Source organism: Osmerus mordax, chromosome 2, assembly GCF_038355195.1.
Source record: "Osmerus mordax isolate fOsmMor3 chromosome 2, fOsmMor3.pri, whole genome shotgun sequence".
In the NCBI taxonomy this organism is placed as follows: Eukaryota; Metazoa; Chordata; class Actinopteri; order Osmeriformes; family Osmeridae; genus Osmerus; species Osmerus mordax.
In genome coordinates this window covers 15,800,531-15,820,235 of record NC_090051.1, presented here as the reverse complement: position 1 = coordinate 15,820,235, position 19,705 = coordinate 15,800,531, and the positions used below count along the sequence as shown (strand labels likewise).

General features: G+C 46.0%; 1 protein-coding gene across 1 annotated transcript in view; it reads left to right on the top strand.

Annotated features, from left to right (window-relative positions):
• LOC136967187 (receptor tyrosine-protein kinase erbB-4-like) overlaps nt 1-19,705 on the top strand; it is a 162,822-nt gene that overhangs the window by 58,041 nt on the left and 85,076 nt on the right. Inside the window, 1 exon segment of the mRNA XM_067261102.1 lies at nt 17,877-18,028. Within this exon segment, the coding sequence (XP_067117203.1) occupies nt 17,877-18,028 (152 nt within the window).

Genomic DNA, 19,705 nt, shown 5'->3' with positions numbered 1-19,705 from the left:
CACCGGGCCACAAAAAGGAATTGATCAGAGGAAACCTTGGAGTCCGTGAAATCAGAGCATCAGCATCGGACGGCTTTATCCCCACTCCGGTTCTAGATCCGTGCAAATTACAAGATGTGATCCAATGGGGAATAATACAACAGTGGCATATTCACAGCCGCACACACACATACACAGCCACGCACACGCCCGTTCTCACACACACACACACACACAGCCTCTTACACACGTACATGTACAGTACACAGCCTCCCACATTCACACACACAGACACACACACACACACCGGTGTGTATAAAGTGCAGAAATCCAGAGAATATTTCTCGCACTCAGCAAATTAGCAGCTTTTTAGGGGAAAACCTTTGATTAGAGTGCAATGGGGTTGGACGAATAGCGGAGCGATGTCTTTAATAAAGGGATTGATTAACTATGTTCTCAAGGACACTCATGCAGAACTGAGGGAGGCGGTAATAGGGTTTGAAGAGAGAGAAGGAGATGGCTAAGGCTGGACTCGCGTTCAATAGACAGCGTCGGCGGACCAGACGACCTCTCGTTCAGCATCTTCGCTTTTCGTGTTCATTGAACCATAACAAGGCTCTCCATGGTCATGGGATTTTTGCTTATTAGAAATAACAACATTGACTATGAATGCCGGTCAGACTGTATTGTTCCTACAAGATGGTCTCCTGGAACACATTCCATCTGCACTCAGTGTGAGTGGGTATGTAGTGCGGGAAATCACTAAGGCCTGATTAATGCAAAAACAAGTATATTTTAAAGAGCCCAAAGTACTGTAAGCATATATTACAGTCATAGATACAGACATTGGTGTGTTGTACTGATATTTATCCCAATTTCTAGGGATAAATACATTTCTCTGTTCGGAGGCAGGCAGTTGTTGGCAGAAGGAACATAGAGTGTCATGTGCTTTGTGAATGAATACTAAGGCAGCAAGCTTGTGAGGGAGATGGTACTGGATGATGATAGCTGGATACAGTATTATGGGTTACAGTAGGAGGGGGTATCTTATCCACTGACAATACTCCCATTATGGCCGAGCCTGCTGTCCACATAGAAAGCATGTCAGCCTGTCTTGTGAAATTGACTCGGACTATGTCTTACCCTGGGAAAATTGTCAAGTGAAAAAGAGTACACAAGCACACATTCATGCACATCACCCCCTTTTTCTCCTTTCTTTCTTTCTTTCTTTGTTTTGTTATTTTTTTCAAATCCAAATAAAAAAAAATTATTGTATTTTTTCTATATATTTCTCTCTCTCTCTCGGTCTATCTCTTACAAATTCACATGCTCTCACTCCCCAATAACCACACAGAAAATCACATGCGGAGCGAGAATCTTGTTATTCCGTACCCAGTGTGTTCTGTAGCCTTTCCTAGAGCAGGAGAGACAAGCGGATTGACAAGCTCTACAGGTCAAATCCCACCGCTGTCTTACCCCCCGGCAAAATGCAAATAATTGAATATTTTTCAAATAGTTATGAACAATGCATATTTAAAGAGATATCCCATTATCTTGGTTGGTCATGGGAATGTATAATGTGCTGAGACAGTCCTGACTCTCATCAGTGGGGATTCAATGAAACCCCCCCTACGATAGTCAGGCAGTCTCTTACAGCACAGCACCTTTCCTAAACAATGACGTCCAGAGTAGTAAAAAACACAATACAGCTATTTTTGTTAAGCTGTATCCCAACTATGACAGCCTCTACCATCACGATGTAGCCTGTGAAGCAACTGGAACATTTTCAACCAAAATCCGGCTTTCTCCCACCTACTTCATCTCCAGGTCCTGTCCCAGTCCGTATACACACATCTGCACGGATTGTTCCGGAACTCCATCTCCATTCGTTTCGGCCAGACACCCATTTGCAGCCCGCCTCTCTGCGGCAGTTCTGCAGTTCATATCACTGGGAGACGGTGGGGGTCACGTCCAAACGATCTCAGAGCCTGATTTCCGGGATAGGAAAGGAACAGTGGAGCCTGGCCCCGTGATTTCACAGCAGGGAAGCAGAGCCTGCTGGAAGGGTCGGATTGGGCGGGTGTAAAAGGAGGCATGGCTGTGCCATGGGAGACAGCCGGTCCTGCAGAGGAGGAAAGCACCAGACTTCCTCATCAAACACGTTCAGTACTGTGTTGGCCTGCCAACTGTATGATAGCAAACCCTCAGGCTGACAGAGGTTAGGGAGAAAGCAGATAGACATCTCTGCAGCAAGGGAGAGAAAGGGAGAGAGAGAGAGAGAGAGAGAGAGAGGGAGGGAGAGAGAGAGAGAGAGAGAGAGAGAGAGAGAGAGAGAGAGAGAGAGAGAGAGAGAGGGAGGGAGAGAGAGAGAGAGCAAGAGAGAGCGAGTGAATGAATGAGAAACTGAGTCAGGTTGAGTCTGTGTGTTGTGTGGGTGCGTCTGTGTTAGATTGTGCTTAACTGTAAAGAAACATTTTATAATGATAGATCTACATATTCCAAATCCTAGTGCAAAATGAATTTGTCAGAAGTTCATTCTCTGCCAGCCAACTTTATTTAGCTGAAGAACGGGTATTTGTGAAAGCAGTTCAACTCAATATGGATATTCAACAATCAATGCGTGAGTCATAGCACAAGTAAAGATTCAACAGCCGGTTTTGTACTACTTAATATTTGTGGTGAATAAACACAGTGCTGGACTCGTAGACAGATAGAAGCAAAACATGAAATAAACATGAAACTACATTGGCTCAAAAAGCTCTCAGAGAAAAGAGCATTGAATGGCAGGGCCAAATGTTTAGTCACCCCAGAATGTGTTCGCCAGCCTTTCAGACTGAACATCAAGCAGGGAACTGGGTGTCACAGGGAAGGGAAAGGACGTTGATAGCAGGCAGGGAACATTGTTTGTGTCTCTATGATCATAAACAGGACGTTTTGTGAATGTGCACTAGTTTTGCCTGCCTGGGCGGATGTACTGTGGGCTGTGTTATGATGGAGTCGTATCACATGGGGTAATCTGTTTCCTCCCAACCATTTAGGAGATAAATGGATGTCCAGGGTGGCCTGTCTGGGATGCAGCTCTCCCTGAGCACAGCATAGAGAGTCGCGCAATACATGCTCTGTGACACGCACGCACACACACACACACACACACACACACACACACACAAACAGAAGGGTGGTGTATTTGGTAGTGTGTTTGTGTGCATGTGTGTATGGTTTCTTGATGGTTTCTCAAGGAAAGATCTAGGTACAGTAGAACTCAGCTAGATGAGTCCACAGGATTCCATTAACAACACACACACACACACATACACACATACACACACACCTACACACACACACACACACAAAGACACACATCCTTCTCCCGTTTCCGTTAGCTGTGTTCTTTGTTGTCTGGTTGGCCCTATCCACTTGACCCTTACCCTAAGGAAACAGCTCCAGTAATGGGATCAGTGTTTGGCCCCCTTCACGCTCTGCCACCCCTCTGGTAAGTGGAGAGGGGTGGGGGGTGTGGGGTGGGGGGGCGGGGGACACAGGGAGAGATGGAGAGGAGGTAGACAGGGGAGATGAGGGAGACAGTGAGAGACTCTGCTACAGTAACTAGCTCTGAGCTACTCTTCTGAGACGGAGAGGGATTGTCACTGCTTGCTGTTTATAAAGGAAACCCCCAGGAAATGCAATGGAGCCGCCCCCCAAAGACACATGTGACACTACCTCGGTATTACTATACTCTGTCTAATCTAATCACAGTAAAACCACTTCACTTTAGCCTGGGCCTCTTGGAAGTGCAGATCTTACAGCAGCAACTTTTATTTGATAAAAACTTTCATGCACTCTCACTTGGAAGCTTATTTTGTTAGGTTACAGTAATGACGTTTATTTATTATTGGCACTCAGATTTACTCATTGCAGTTTCCAGTACCAGGGATCAAATGATGCCTGGTTACTTTATGGTTTATTTAATGTTGGTAAAAGTGAACTGCAGTATAGACTCACATTTAATGTTACAGAATAACAATTAGTCTTGATGGTCATGTTGACATTTATAGAAACACATTACTCATGTGGTCTTTAGACTTTTATGAAACGTTTAACATCTCAATGCTGACAAACTGAAAATAGTTTATACCATATTGTGGGTCAGAGGACCAGAGGAAGAAGAGTGAACATACTATCCTGGTCTGCCTGATCTGGTCCCCTGCACCGCCTGCCTGCCTGCCTGCCTGTCTGTCTGTCTGCCGCTGCCTTCCAGCCTTTGTATGACCAGTAATGTTGAGTTGGCAAACCTGGCAACCTAAAGGGCCACTGTTGCTGCAGGGCATTCTGGTATTTGTAGGCTCTTCCTTGCCTCTTCTTGTTTCAGGTTGTTTTGACTAGACTCTCTGTGGGGCTAGTAGCGAAGCTGAGTACTGAGTACCTGAGCTCCAGCGAGGAGCTCTAACTGGCTCTGGAAAACATCAAGGAAGGCCTCGCCAACATAGTTGCTGCTCTGCAGCTCAGTGTGTGTGTACGTGTGCAAGTGTGTTTGTATGTATGTGTGTGTGTTTGTGCCTGCGTATGTGTGTGTGTTCTTGTCTGTTTGTCTGTGTGTGCCATCGGGGAGCACAGCTGTTATACAGTATTTAGGTCCCGTAGTAGGATATGCACTTAGAACATGTCTGCCTTTCTCTCCCTCTCACTTTCACCGTCACTCATATTCTCTTCTATCTCTCTTTCCCTCCTTTTTTCGTACGTCCCATAATCAATCAGTGTGGTTGTTTGGCGAACATGGAAATACCTTGTCACCCTTCAAGTTTGAGTCACTCTGTCTCCTGGAGTTGGATTTGATTTGCTTCGCCTCACCGTTTAATTAAATATTATTCCCTTTCCATCACTTTCCATCTCTCTCCAAATGACTAATACATTAATGCATCGTGCCATTCTTTGGCGGCTTAGGCTGCAATTAAGTCTCTTTCTGTGAAGCAATGACAAGTTGTTTTCTCTCCAAGACACAACAGTGGAGAGGAGCGGAGATGTGCCGGGGGCGTTGGATTAAAAGTCTAGCAGCTCTTCTGTGCCTGTTGCCTGGTCTCTGGCAGAGTCACCATTATTCAAATGTGTTGGTAATCTCCTGAATTATCGTTCGTTCTTCTCACCTCTAATACTCCATGATTCTTTCCATCACCTCCGTTTGTCTGGCCAGTGGTACTGTAGAGCTGGTACTGGACAGCTAACTTGACAATCCAGATAGTGTATCTTTTTTATTTTGTATTATATAAACAAATATTTGTTTGGACTAAGATGCTACTTTCATAGCTTTCTGATAGGAAGACTCAGCCTCTGTACCCACATCCCATAATCAAGGCTAAGCTTACACGTTTACATTCCAATGATGATGTTTGTTCCAGTCTATGGCGCCTTTTAAGCAGTCGCCTAGGAAACCATAGGGAATGTGTCATGAAATGGATGTGCCACAGTTTTTTATATCGTCTGCCCTTTTGCCGAGGGATGCGTATTTACAGTTAATGTATGCACGTGTTTGTGTGTGTGCGTGTACTTGTATGCATGTGGACGTACAGTATGTGTGTTTGTCTGCATATGTGTGTGTTGACAGATGTACAGTATGTGTGTGTGTGTTTGTGTGTTTGTATGTTGATTTGCTGTGTGTGATGAACTATTCTTTACAAGCCATTAAGTTCATTACGCTTCCCTCATGTGCCCACTTTTCGATCAACACTGCCAGCTCCTAATTCCCTCATTAACTCTTGCAGCATCAAGGTGGAAAGATCAACATTGTGGGTATTGTATGCACCTGATCTGTATAATGTTGACTTCACATGAAGACCCTCTACAGAAACTCAGTTCTGGAGCATTGTGTGTAACTCTACTCCTACATTAGAGTTACACTCCTGCACTCACACACGCTTCTATTTGAAATGCAACACACACACACACACACACACATGCTGTAGGATGTTCCGCACTGTGACGATGTCTGTAGGACGTGGTCACCTGCATGAACGTTAGCTTGAGAGAGTTGGATTTCAATGGAAAGCCGCATGATCATGTGTGCATGAGAAAATGTGCGGCATCTTCTGTTGGATTTGAACATCCTTTTCCTCGTCCACCTTCCGGTCTTTTTTTTACTCTGCACCTCAACATGTATCCGTGGTTACCCTTAGATTAAGCCTGCGGTCCAAGACACTGCTGGCAGCTTGCTTTGATTTGGTTATTATGCAAATGAAATGGAGATTAAATTCAAAGTCAACTTAGATCAGTCCAGGTGAGGGAGAATGAGACTTCTTTATTAAAACAATCTCTCCGTTTTCTGTCCTCCTGTCTCCTTCTATTCTAATTTACTGTATTTGCATCAAGGCCTTTTGACAATATGTTTCCTTGCAGTGGGGTAGGGTGCAAATAATATGCACACTGAACTGAGATTGACTCACATACACAGGACGACGCATTGGCAACCATCCATCTCTCCTCCATTGAATTATTTCGAAGAGTAAAACAACTGTTTTTCGTTTGGCCCTCGAGAAGATCTTTTGAAATCTTTGCAGTCCTCGAAGTTGCCTTTGATAATAGTGTAGCTAAAATCTATCACTGAAGAGCAATGTGGCTTTTGTTCTATTCAAAGTGGATTCTGGGAATAGTAATCAGTCACTTTCTCTTTTATTTGGAAAGATTTACTGAGCAAAAGCACACACACATGCACACACTCACGTACAAAGTTTGATCATAACCATGTCATTGATGAGAGGATTTCTCTTTTCAGAGCTCTGGCTCTCTCTCTCTCTCTCTCTCTCTCTCTCTCTCTCTCTCTCTCTCCTCTCAGATAGAGTCAGTGCCTCTTCCTCCAGTTACAAATATGCTGGTATCCTCTTTCCTTCCCAAGTTTTCTAGCGACTTAGCCAGCATCTTCATTAACCAGATAGGGAGGCTGCAAGCTTCCAAGCCTTCGTCAATCTGACTTGTTTTTCATTAGCACCTGAGTTTGTGTCTGGCAACACAGCTACAATGAGCCAATGGAACAATTATTGTATGGCTGGTTGTATCTTCTAACCCCCTCCCCGTGTGTGTGTGTGTGCGTGTGTTTGTGTGCGTGTATTCGTGTGTGCCAGTGTGTGTATGGATGTGTGTTTGTGGGGGACACAGCTTGTGTCCAGCTGTCACCATGTTCATTAGCAAACGGACTGTTATGTCCTCGTCATTGAAAGGCACTTGTTCTTACTTGCCTGTTGATGCTGGTTGATTTATACATAATTGGCCACAGCCTTGGTGATAGTCTGTTGGGGACGACTTCACCTCATTAAGCCCCTTGTAAACTGGCTGTGATTTCACCAGGAAGCCTTGTAGTTCGGTGGCCCCCTGTCTTGTGCCGGAGGCGGGTGGGGGTGACGAGGTGGTGGGCGGGAGCGTGTTGGGGCAGGGAGTAATAGTACTTCCTTGGCTCCAGTCCCATCTGGAGACGAGGGGCAGAGCAATGGGGGTGGAGGTGTCTGGCCCCGTAACAGTGGGGAGGAACGGATGAAAGTGCTCCATTTAGCCGTCCCCTGTGGCCCTCGCTGCTCTCTCCCTCCTCTCGCTTTCTTTCTCATTCTCTTTCCCTCCGTGTCCCTTTTCTATCTTCCACGTTCATTCCCCTTTCTTTTAGATTTTCTTTCACACGCGTTCATCAAACTCTCTCTCTCTCTCTCTCTCTCTCTCTCTCTCTCTCTCTCCTCTCTCTCTCTCTCTCTCTCTCTCTCTCTCTCTCTCTCTCTCTCTCTCTCTCTCTCTCTCTCTCTCTCTCTCTCTCTCTCTCTCTCTCTGTCTCTCTCTCTCTCTCTCTCTCTCTCTCTCTCTCTCTCTCTCTCTCTCTCTCTCTCTCTCTCTCTGTGTCTCTCTTTCTGTATCACTCTCGGCACTCTTCTCTCTGCTCGTGGCCTCAGATTAATAGCTTGTTAACGGGAAGGGTTTCATTGGTCACCACACTCTGCCCCACCCTCTGGGTAGTCCATTTACACCAACTGTGTGTGGCTCCCTTCACCCCAGGTCAGGGGCTCCAGGCGCAGTGTGTGGGCTGGAAGCGTGGGAGGGGAGGGGGGAAATATGGACACTGGGGCATTGACCTAAACACACTGCCGATGGACAGGGTCAGGGAGCTGCTGTTCATCACACAGACTCCAACGTGCCTGCACTCACACACACACACATACACACACACACACACACACACACACACACATACTACACATAGGCACACACACACAACTCTGCAGTGAACTGACCAAAGACTGATAGAGGCTAACCAACGCTGAAGCATCAAATATAATGACATGCTAACGGCTACTAAGCCTTTTAAGCTGCCGTTGATAAATGTAGCCACTAAATAGTATCAAAGCGGTTATCTTTATATGGATGGAGGGGGGGGGGGGGGGTTGAAAAGTCAGCCCGTTCGCCACCCAGGAATGGTGTTAAACAATTACACAACAATGGCCGCTGTGCATTTCATGAATAATTGAAGAGTCACCCATACGTACCTTGAACAAAGATGTATCTGTTTGCCATGTTTTATTAACGTTGCTGCAGCGTGCAACAATTAAAGTGGAAAGTGGCCCGCTCTGCTTGAGTTCACTGGACGGTGGTGTTTACGCTCTGGGGCCGTCTCATCATGGGCAACATACAGTAGACATTCATCATCCTGTACTGCACACACACACACACACAGCCATCTGTTGTTTCTTATATGGTAGCTAGGGCCTGTTTAGATACAACGGTTTGCTGTTTCTGCCCCTTGCTTTACATGTTGGAATACAATCGTATCGTATTACAAAACACGTGATGTAATAGCACTTGCAGTGGTGACGTGCAGCTGTGTTTCAATGGCACAGGGTTGCAGCCCTTCTCAGCCAAACAGAAAGAGACGCATTCAGCCGCTTTGTCAGTAAAACATGGCCGTGTTTTCTGACTGGGTTGTAAAGCGGTTTGGACATAGAGAAGAAGATCACGCCAACAGAGTTTCTGACTTTAGCTGTCAGCTGTCTGGATAGACGAAAGACAAGACAAGCTAAAATGGAGAAGGTCACCTGCTCGGGACTCAGGAGTGTGCATCACAGTTACAACGACCAAGACAAAAGACTCTATTTGTGCTGCTGGACATTGCTCCAGGGAGCTTCACAATTTATAGCTGACTACATTATTGTATAACAAGACATATTTGCACTTTCCAGTAATAAGAGGCTTGATTAAAGCTAACATTGAACTTGTGGTTCTTTACCCTGGCTGATTGCCTTGGCTCAGTGTTATGCTATATCTTTTTGAATGTCAACGCCTGGCTATTTACATTCCTCTGCTCAGCATTAAAACTAATTATAATTGATCCCATCCATGATGAACAGGCCAGCTGACTCGCATTACTGCTAATACAGCCGTGCGTCTAAGGGGGACAAGGACACTGGAATCAACCCGTCCCTGTGTGTTTACAGCCATAATGCCTTTGCATGCAGCCGAAGAGGAGAGAACGCACACACACGAGCGCACACACGCACACACACAAACATTGGGCTGCCTCCCATGCTCTCCAGGTGAGGGAGATGAGGAGCGATGATGTGATCAGAGTTTCATTAAGACGTGTGCGTGTCTGAAGTCGGGTCCCATCGCAGAGATGTCTGGCACGTCTAATAAACATCGGCGCCGACGTGTTGCCACTCGTCTGAATGTTTCGGGGACGTTAGCCTGGCAGGGAACCTGAGGGTTTTATGTGGTGATGCGCTGTGCCTAGGGAGCAGTCAGTCATGCTACACTTTGGTAGGCTCTCATGGTGACAGGGAAAGCTTCACTAGGTGCTTTAACCCTCTGCATGGAAAACAGGTTTGTATACAGAGAAGGATGGCATTGTGGAATTTTAGATTTCAGATTTTAGAACGTTGTATTCCGTAGAATTCTCCAAGATATTGGAGAAACGTTTCTCTCCTCAGCTGCCTGTTGTTGCGGGTCCCAGCTTCCTCTCACGTGAGCTTTTAGCCAGTCCAACAGGTGGCCACACTAGCACGCACGCAGGCATCCGGGCAGACCGGGAGACAGGCAGGTAAGCAGGCAGACATGCAGGCTGGAGAACAGGCAAGCAAGCAGGCAGGAGAGAAACTCGGAACTCTTTCTCGGAAAGATTTGAAGCGGGGTGGAAGTCAGCGGCAACCGGCATGATTATTAATGGCAACTGTTTGAGTTGGAGATTAAGATTCATGGAGGAAGCTGTGGAGGCAGGCGGCGGAGGCCTCTAAGCATGAAGGATACGCCAAGACACTTTGACCACCCTGCTGCTGTAATTGATGACGGCAGCCATGGCGACTTACGTAAACGTGGTGTAGAATTAAAAACAAAACATCAGAAACGGTTTGAATCGCACCTGGGCAGGAGTCTTCCATGCATCCCAACAAAAAGAGAGACCAATTGCAACAATAGAGAGGTAGATAGAAGAGAGAGTAGAGAGAGAGAGAGAGAGAGAGAGAGAGAGAGAGAGAGAGAGAGAGAGAGAGAGAGAGATAGAGAGAGACAGTGCGAGAGAGAGAGAACATGGCCGAGAGAAGACTAGAGCGAGCAGCTTGAGCAAGCAAAGTACCATGACATCAGTTTGGCTCCAGGATTTATATCTTGACAACGTGAACTCCTCCTCCCTCCTCCAGCTGCTGGGACAGGGGTGTGTGATCCCGGCACCAAGACTGATAGCCTCCATGATGGCACTTGGAATACCAACTACAAGGTCACAAGTTTAGCCGGGGGAGTGGAGGTGCTTTAAGCATACATACACTTGCCACGAACCCTTGATGTGACATGCAAACAGATGACGAATGGAGGTGTAGTGTGAAGGGTGTTCGCCCGAGGCGATAGGGATCGCGAGGAGAGGGAGGTGGAGGTGACGCTTAACTCGGCTGTCTGGGTTTGGGCACGTAGCATCTGGGACCAGGAGATCCTCGGTAGCTTCACTGGCTTCACGGAGAGTCCCTCAAGCACACACACACACACAGATGGCAATGCCTGGGGGGGGGAGAGGACGTGGCAGCCCCCCCCCCCCACTCATCCACCCCGTCCACAGTGAAGGCACAGGCTGGGAGAACTCAGCAGTCCATGCAGGGTGTGAGACAAGCTAAAGCTTCCCCTGGGGCAGGCGAGGCTGCCATTTAAAACCTCATACGACACAACTCCTCCTCCAGCGCTCCCACTTAGCACACGCCCGTTGGTGGTCCTACCTCAAGTAACATACAATGGCAAGGTCACAGAGGACGGCTGGGAAAGCGAGCTCGAGTGTTTTCCGGCTCGACTGCGATACGCAGTGCTGTAAATTGCTAAAGAATAGTATTTTTTATTTTTATTCAGCCAGTTTGGTGGATGTTTTGTTTGTTCTTGGAGACTTTACTTGATGTTTGCTATGTGGATACACTGTCGGTGGACTGTGTCTCCTTACACGAGACACACATTGTGACCTTCAGCCTTTGTTAAGTAGACACCAACAGATACAAATCACAAACGGTGTAAAAGAAACATTCTTCACCACATTATTGAATCTCTCTTGTTAAATCAACTGTCCAAGCTTCCTGGTTCCTCGGCTAGTCTGTCATCATGCTATGACCTCAGAGTATACTGTAGCCTCAGGTATGAAATCATTTTTTTATGCAAAGAAAATTATTGTTATTCTGCCTCTGTTTGAGCACCACTGTAATGAGTCTGCCTCAAGCCCAGCTAAACTGAATCGCCATTTGAAGGGCATTTTTGAGGGACACTTTACATTAAAGTGACCTTAACATAACTAAGTAGAGTAGCAAAAGTAACGACACTTTATTTACACACTGTAGTACCTGCTATTTTGTTACACTTCATTACGGTTAAGTACAAGTGAAACTTTGTACGGAAGAGATTGGGCTTTACTGGGGTACTTGTTTCCCCTTACCGCCATACTACTACACCTTTGTAATCACCTAACACCAAGGCAACATGTTGCTAACCTTCAAAATGGGTCTGTGTCCTATGACTAAGGTGGCTCTGGGTGGGTGTGAGGTCAGCCTCCTAACAATGCCTCCTGGTCAGTGTTTGACCCTGCTATGTGCATCGTTTTCTCTCTCTTTCAGCAACGATGGTCCTCCAAGATGATCCACACCACCTCTCTGTGCAGCATGTGCCTCACCTTTACATAAACGTGCCCTGACCTTCACTGATACATTTCTGTGCGATACAAACGAACGACCAATCGGCATCGTATCACTCTCATCTCTTCCTGTTTCATATTTAGCTTGCATGCCGTCTCAGAAAGCTGTCCTTGCTGTCTAATCCATACAAATGCAGGGTCAACACCTTTTCCATTCCCGTGGGGAGCAGTGAGCCGCAGAGAGACTGGTATCAGACCAGCCTGCCTCCTGCAGAACCCGCTGTTCTCTGAAGGCTTTCCTTTATCCTGGAGTCAGCAGCGCCGCTCAGACATGGGGGGACGATGGCAGGGGGATTATGGGTAATGAGGTGTGTGTCGTGGTTAGCCGGCTCTTCTGAGGATAATGTAGTAAAGGGCCGGAGACTCAGGGGGCAGATGGAGGATGGGGAGAGTGGACGGAGAGTGGACGGAGAGTGGACGGAGAGTGGACGGAGGGTGGACGGAGGGCGGCAGAGGACGAGAGTTCATGGGGAGGAAATGGAGGGAGAGATTAAGAGGATAGGGGGAGAGTTAAAGGGAGGAAGAGAAAGAGAAGAGGGAGGGAGGGAAGGATGGATGGATGGAGGGAAAGAGAGGGCAGACCCCTCTACCCCTCCAGTGACATAAGGTCAAATGTCGCAGACTGTGCTGGTGACAATGAACTTAGTCTTGTAATATCTTCATTACGGAAGGCAGGAGTGTGTGTGTGTGTGTCTGTGTGTCTGTGTGTGTGTGTGTGTGTGTGTACTGGAGTCTCCTGGAACACTTACCCTGTTTAGACAAAAATAGACCCTCTCATCTTTCATCTTTGATATGACAGCAGGCATCCACAGACCTGTCACAAAGATAAAGAGACAGAGAGAGTCCAGATGCGGATTCTCATCACCTCTCTGTAAATAGCACAACAGATCTACGCTTTTTTAGATCAGTCATGTTAAACGGAGGCAGCTACACTTGGAGAAGGGAACAACTGTTGCCTAAATTATTCTCCAACGATTCACGAAATAATTACCTCCCCTCGCTCACTGTCTTTAGTCTAGATTTATTGTTGGTAATTGATACATTTCTTTGTCATAAACCAATTGCTGGAGAAGAAACAATTCAAAGTGGCATGTGATTCCATTGATATCTCAACAGATGTCTTTCTTGGGGCTTAAAGTAATTGATCTGCCTGAAACCCCTCTGTTCCTTCGGTTCAGAGTGCTAGTCAAACCTGCTGTTGGGTCTGGGATAGGCATCGCTATTTGATCCAGGCATATCGTTTTCAAGTTGTTGGCAGTTCTTGACAGTGGCCAACAAGCACTTCTCTTCCTGTTTGCCGCTGCATTGGGTTTCCTCAGAGCAAGCGTTTGCTCTGCGGTTGGTGGAGATAGAGGTTGGTGATCTTAGGATCCGGATGGTGGCAGGAGTAACATCATGTGAAGGCAGAGAGACAGGGGAGCAGAGTCGTTGCCTCCACTGGACCGTGCGGTCGTCACGATCTCATATGGTTATTGTTCAGCTGCTTATTAAATTGCTCAGCAGATGGACCAGTAATCTGGACTGTGATTACAGTCACCGTTTGTAACTAATTCTTTACCCATGAGCCCTGACTCTGGGGTGACAGGGGACAAACCAGTCAAACGTTCTCCTCTAGGTCAGCAGGACGGATTCCATTTATTCTTTCATGTACTAATCCCTAATCTCTGGATCACCTTTTTGAAATTAAACGACAGAAAGCGAAGGTCAATAAGAATGAGCTGGTGACAAATCAAGAGAAAAGGGTTCCCCTCGGGTAGTAAATGTTAACATGGAAATGTATTCACCCGAAACACCAATGCTGTTATCTCTTGGTTCACCATGTTGAGAATCCCTTTTTCACACATGCAGACTAGGGTCCTCTGGCTTCTATCTCTTACCCAAAGCACGTTCCCCAAACTGAGGTCTTGCCAATGTTTACTAGAGGAAGTGACATTTGCAACTTTATTTAATTCTGACAGTTACTGGGTATCAGCCTGACCTTTTCTGACGTTCTACGAGGACCAATAACCCTGGGAGACCTAGACTCCTCTCCACTTTATTGATGTTCAATAAACTCACAGGCACTGTTAATGGAGTCGTTTTGTGCAATAAGGATCAAATGAACACATGAGGAGGAGAAACTCTGACTTTTGATTCCCGCAGAGTATATTTATAGATTAGCAAATTAGATGAAAATTGATCAAATTGCAGCTTGATCGGTCTCTCAAACATTGAATCCTGTTGATGTCACACACACATGCAGTATGAACTGTATCTATGTGTCACTGGCCATCTCTAGTCACGGGAAGCTTGGATACGGTGAAAGGTGTGGGAACCTCACAATCATCAGTATTTAAAGAGTGCATTCTTCCTAAATGGGGGTGATACAGAGAGATGTAGACCAAAGGCTGAATACAATTAGGCAGCAAGAGTGGACTCAAACTTGAAATGTGCCAAATGGATGGTGAAACACAGATATATATAGTCGGTAGTAGGTAGACTGACCGGAAGGGACCGGGAATTCTGTGTGTTCCATCACGGGAGGCCAATGTCCTCGTGAGTGTCTAGGTGAGGAGAAATCATGTCAGCAAGAAGCATCCCATGGTTTACAAAATGCAGACCTACCTTCTCCAGTCACGTAGCTACAATATGTGGAGTGCGATGGAGGTGTGTTTGTGAGTGGGAAAGTGTTTTATTTCTTTTATAGAGTGGTTATGATTTTTGACTGACGGAGACAGTCTGTCCTGTCGTTTGAAAGCAAGGTCTGACACAAGCAGATATGAAATATTAGACTCATGGGCAACTGTGAAAGATTGAGTGACATGATAGATATTCGCTGTCTAAATTGGATTTCGGTTCTATTCTGTGATTTGTGGTAGGTAAAAATATAGAGCATTTGTACATTTACTCATCCTATCTTCACAGAGATATCACTCTGACCTATGCAATATTGCAGTGAGTTTCAGTGACGCAATTAGAAAAAGGCAATGTATACTGTAGACTGGGTTTACACTACAGGAAGCAAATAAAATAATCTGAAATCCTGCTAATTGCCGTGTTATCAGTACAATATGTTGCCATATAATATGTCCATGTTTGAATCTGTGTTTTAAATAATTTGCTGCCATGGTGCATAGATAAGCCTGTGTATAATGTGTGCAAATCCCCAGAAGGTTCATAACAAGCTGGCAGGCTTCTATGCACAACAAATGAATGAACACAAGTAGGGGCTGAAACACCGTGCATGGAGATGGACATGGGTATTGCCCGTGGCTTTATGCTCCTATTCATTAAGTATATTAGAAATCCTGAATTGTGATTCATCGCCTCAATCCATCATTTGCTGAAATGGAAATCCCCAAGGAGAAATTAAATCAAATCACAGATGACAAATAGGGGAATAAACCAACATAAATGAACACAGTGTGATTTCTTTCCTGTGCATGGCCTGCCAAAATATGATCATTCAGACATTTACCAGTCATCTGAAACGTGATGGAACACTGAAGGTTCTTTTCTTTATTGTAATCCCATGTACCCAATAATCCCAATTAGAGAAAGCCTGGTAAATACAGTGGCATCAATGTTGAATCAACCAATTAATCAATCAACCTAACTATCTATCTTTCTAATATCATTTTAACATATATAACGTGTAGTTTATTGACTTACATTTACATTTAGTCATTTAGCAGACGCTCTTATCCAGAGCGACTTACAGTAAGTACAGGGACATACCCCCCGAGGCAAGTAGGGTGAAGTGCCTTGCCCAAGGACACAATGTCATTTGGCATGGCCGGGAATCGAACTGGCAACCTTCTGATTACTAGTCCGCTTCCCTAACCCCCCCGCCCCCACACACACACAGTCATATGAGGGTGAAATCGGCACACACTTAAATATTCTACGTACAGCACAGGTGGCTTTGCTGTGGTTCACTTGGCAGTCAAGACCTGAGCTTTCAGCAGAGATCACAAGTGGAGATGAAAGCAAGCCAACCTTGCAGCGACAGAGAGCCGGGGAGCCTGTTTGAATGCAGCGTTCGCCACACATCCCTGTCTGCCGCTCCCTATTATACAGGTGTCTATGTGGAAGTATTCAGCTGGGTTTATTGCAGCACACAGCCCGTGTTCAGGGAAGCTGATAAAGAAAAAAAGAAACTGTCCTTTTCACAAGACTGCACCTCCCATAATGCCTCTGTAATCTTAGTGCGATACCCTGAGGGTGCAATAACTGTTTATTACTGCTACCCTGCTTTATGATCTCTCCCCACCCACTCTTGAGCCTCATGCTAACGCTTATTGAAAACACCTAGTGTGGCCGTAGATCACACCTGACCAGCATGAGCCAGTACACCTTACCTGCTGTCTGCTTTCGCTCTCCACGGGTAGATCTGTATGCTTCCCCTGCCTCGTGTAATCTAATATAAGGTTAGGAGGCAGTGTTAGAACAAGATATCGTTTGTCTTTATATCCCATGTTGCCTTGAAGCTGAATCCCATTTGTTTTCTCTTCTTTCCATTTCAGGTGGGGGAAGGGTGGAGGTTAATGGTGGGGAAATAAATCGAATAAAGCATCGAAGGTTTGGCCTCAAACCACTAATACTGAAGTTCTGAATATGAGATTGGGGTCTGCCGTTTATTGGCCACTCAGAGGCAAATGCTTGACGGAAGGATGGAAAGCTTAGTTCACTCCAGAGAAGAACGTAGAGTGAGAAGTTAAATTGGAGGTAGGGGATCTTGGAGGAAAGCTGTCTTCAAACAGACAGGTGTGTTCCCTTGGCGGTGGAAGTTCATGGGTGAGTGTGTGACAAGTCTCTAAGAGGAATCCTGCCACCCCTGTCAAGCCTATGGCTTCCCTGTCAACCGTAAAGTTCCAAGAAAAATCCTGGGTGACAACATGGCTCGGATCGAATAATAATGTGGCGTCTTCGGTTGGCCAAAGCTCCCGACTGACTGTGTTTTAGGGACCTGACTGTGTTTCAGATACCAGATATTCAGCAGCAGTGTGATCTGCAGTACCATTTCACCAGTCAGTACCAGTAGTGAAGACTGCATACCTGCCAGTCATGTGGCAATAAAGGATGTCAAGTGTTGTTGTTTTTCTTTATTCTTAATTCTTGTTTATCCTCACTTAAGCGATTCTTCTTTGTTGCAGCCAAGACTCACAATAGGGTGTGTGTGTGTGGGAGCGGGTATGTGTGTGTGCCTGTCTTTGCATGTGTGTTTGCACGCATGTGTGACGGTGTGTTCACGGTGGGGGGGGGCTTGCGGGCAGCGCAAGCTGACGGGGCAGATGGCTGGTGTCGGTCGTGGGGGTAAGGTGTTTGATGGGAGGAAATGACTGGCTTTAATTACTTGTCAAGAGCGTTGCCTGGGCTGCAGCTAAAGGGGTTTCATATGCCCTGTGTGCATCAGAAGCTGCCTAACCTCTCCTGCTACGCTGGCCATTCTGCACATCTGTACTTCACAGCTCAATGGCCAGGGACTGACACCTAACCTAAAACCCAAATTGGTATTAACTGTAGAGTCAACCCCCCCAAAAAAAATATATAAATAATTGGGGATCAGAATTAGATCATTGTGATAGACATAACGATAAAATAGATGACCGAAGCTTTTGTATTGTCCTGAAAATCTTTAACTTGGGAAATATTCCTTTCTCCAGAGTCTCCTTGAGATTGAGAACAGTTGGCCTCAAAGGACTGCAAAGACCTGACGTTCTGTCCTGTCCCTGTCTTTCCTTTTCAGTGTGTGCAGGCACGGAGAACAAGCTGAGCACGCTGTCCGACCTGGAGCAACAGTACCGCACCCTGCGCAAGTACTACGAGAACTGCGAGGTGGTGATGGGGAACCTGGAGATCACCAGCATCGACCGCAGCCGAGACCTCTCCTTCCTCAGAGTAGGACCTCTCTCTCTCATCCTAGACCCTCCCATCGCTGATCCCTTGTGTCTAGCCTGGAGATATCTCCCCTGTGGGGATACCTCTCTCTCTCTAACTCTGTTGCCTAGAGACACCTGTATTCTGGGATGTGTATTCCCCCTGGACCCTGATCCTAAGACCCCATAACCAAGACTAGAAATATATCTATCTCCTCAGGGGATTGACTCGGTCTCAATGCCCGAAGTGAAACCTTGAAGTGTCCCTACATTTTGCCCTAGCCGCCATACACCTTTACGTGGGGGGTGGACCTAGAATAGAATTTGGTGTAGAATGTCACAGATATTGACAGAGACTGTATTTACCTGTTCATCTGCTTATTCAAGAACTCAATTGTTTAGTTTTGTCCGCAACTCTCCAGTGCCTAATCTAACTGCATTGGTCCCACGGTCTAACTGTCTAACAGTCCACAGTCTAAATTAAAAGTAGGCCAATTTGGCTGTTTGGCCAGTTAGAGACTATGAAGAAACTAAATAGTCTCTTATCTGACTTAAGCAATTGCTGAACTGAGAGATGAACCTTAATATGATGATTGAATGGGATGAATAAGGGTGCTTTTGTTGATAAAATAAGAAAATTAAATAAGGTATAATCATATTAACTAACCTCACACCCACACACACACACACACACACAAGCACACAAACACGCGCACGCACACACACACACACATTCTTCCCCGAATCAGGTGTGTGACAGGGCAGCAGGCCCTGCAATCCAGGGTAGTCCAGGGTGATTGGATAATGGAAGGTCAGGGCGAGGCAAGGCAGCCTCTGCCGTGGGATTGCTGGAGGAGTGAGAAACCGAACACCATTTCAAGTGTTCAGCTGCTGCTGTCGACCTCTGGTGCCCTGCCTTTTCAAGTAAGCCCCCTGGCCTCACTTCTTGCAATCTTACCTCCACCACTCTCCATCCCAGTCGTTTCTACTGTCTGGCAGGGAAGCCCCTGGACTTGAGCCTGAGAGACTGACTGTGGTAATGCCTGGACTGCGTTGGGATGAACTGGGCTGTGGTGGGCTGTGTAAGGCTGAACTACAAAACTAGGACACTGATGACATACACAGAAAACGCCAAACTAAATGAGTAAACTTATTTATGTAGGTTTAGGGGAGCCACACAAAACACTGATCAGTATTCTGCTGGAGAACCAGCATTACTGGTAACACGTTCGATCCAGGTGCTTTTAATAAGCATTAGTTAATGGGTAGTAAGTCTTATTAAGAAATAACAATGATAATACGCCTCTTAGAAGGGCCTTATTGCTTATTAACTAATGCTTATCACATGCACCTGGATCTTAAGTCTTATCCTAATTCCAAATACTGTTACCTTAAGTCGTTTATTTATTTTCTTGGCTATGTGAATGTGGACCCATAGCAATATGTCGTCTCAGTGAAGTGACGTCACTGAAGTGAATAAACATACATGGTGTTATTTTGTGACAGTCCACAGAAGCTACACGCCATGTGTTTACAGCTCTTGCTGTTCTATAAAAAGCCGCATGGCCTATATGAGAGCAGCTCAACAACAAGGCAACGCAACAAAACCCAGGCGTTTAAGTCTCTGTGTTCCACATAACAAAACGTACAACTCAATCGCCTTACCCCCCTCCATGAAAAATAAAGCTAAATCAGTGGT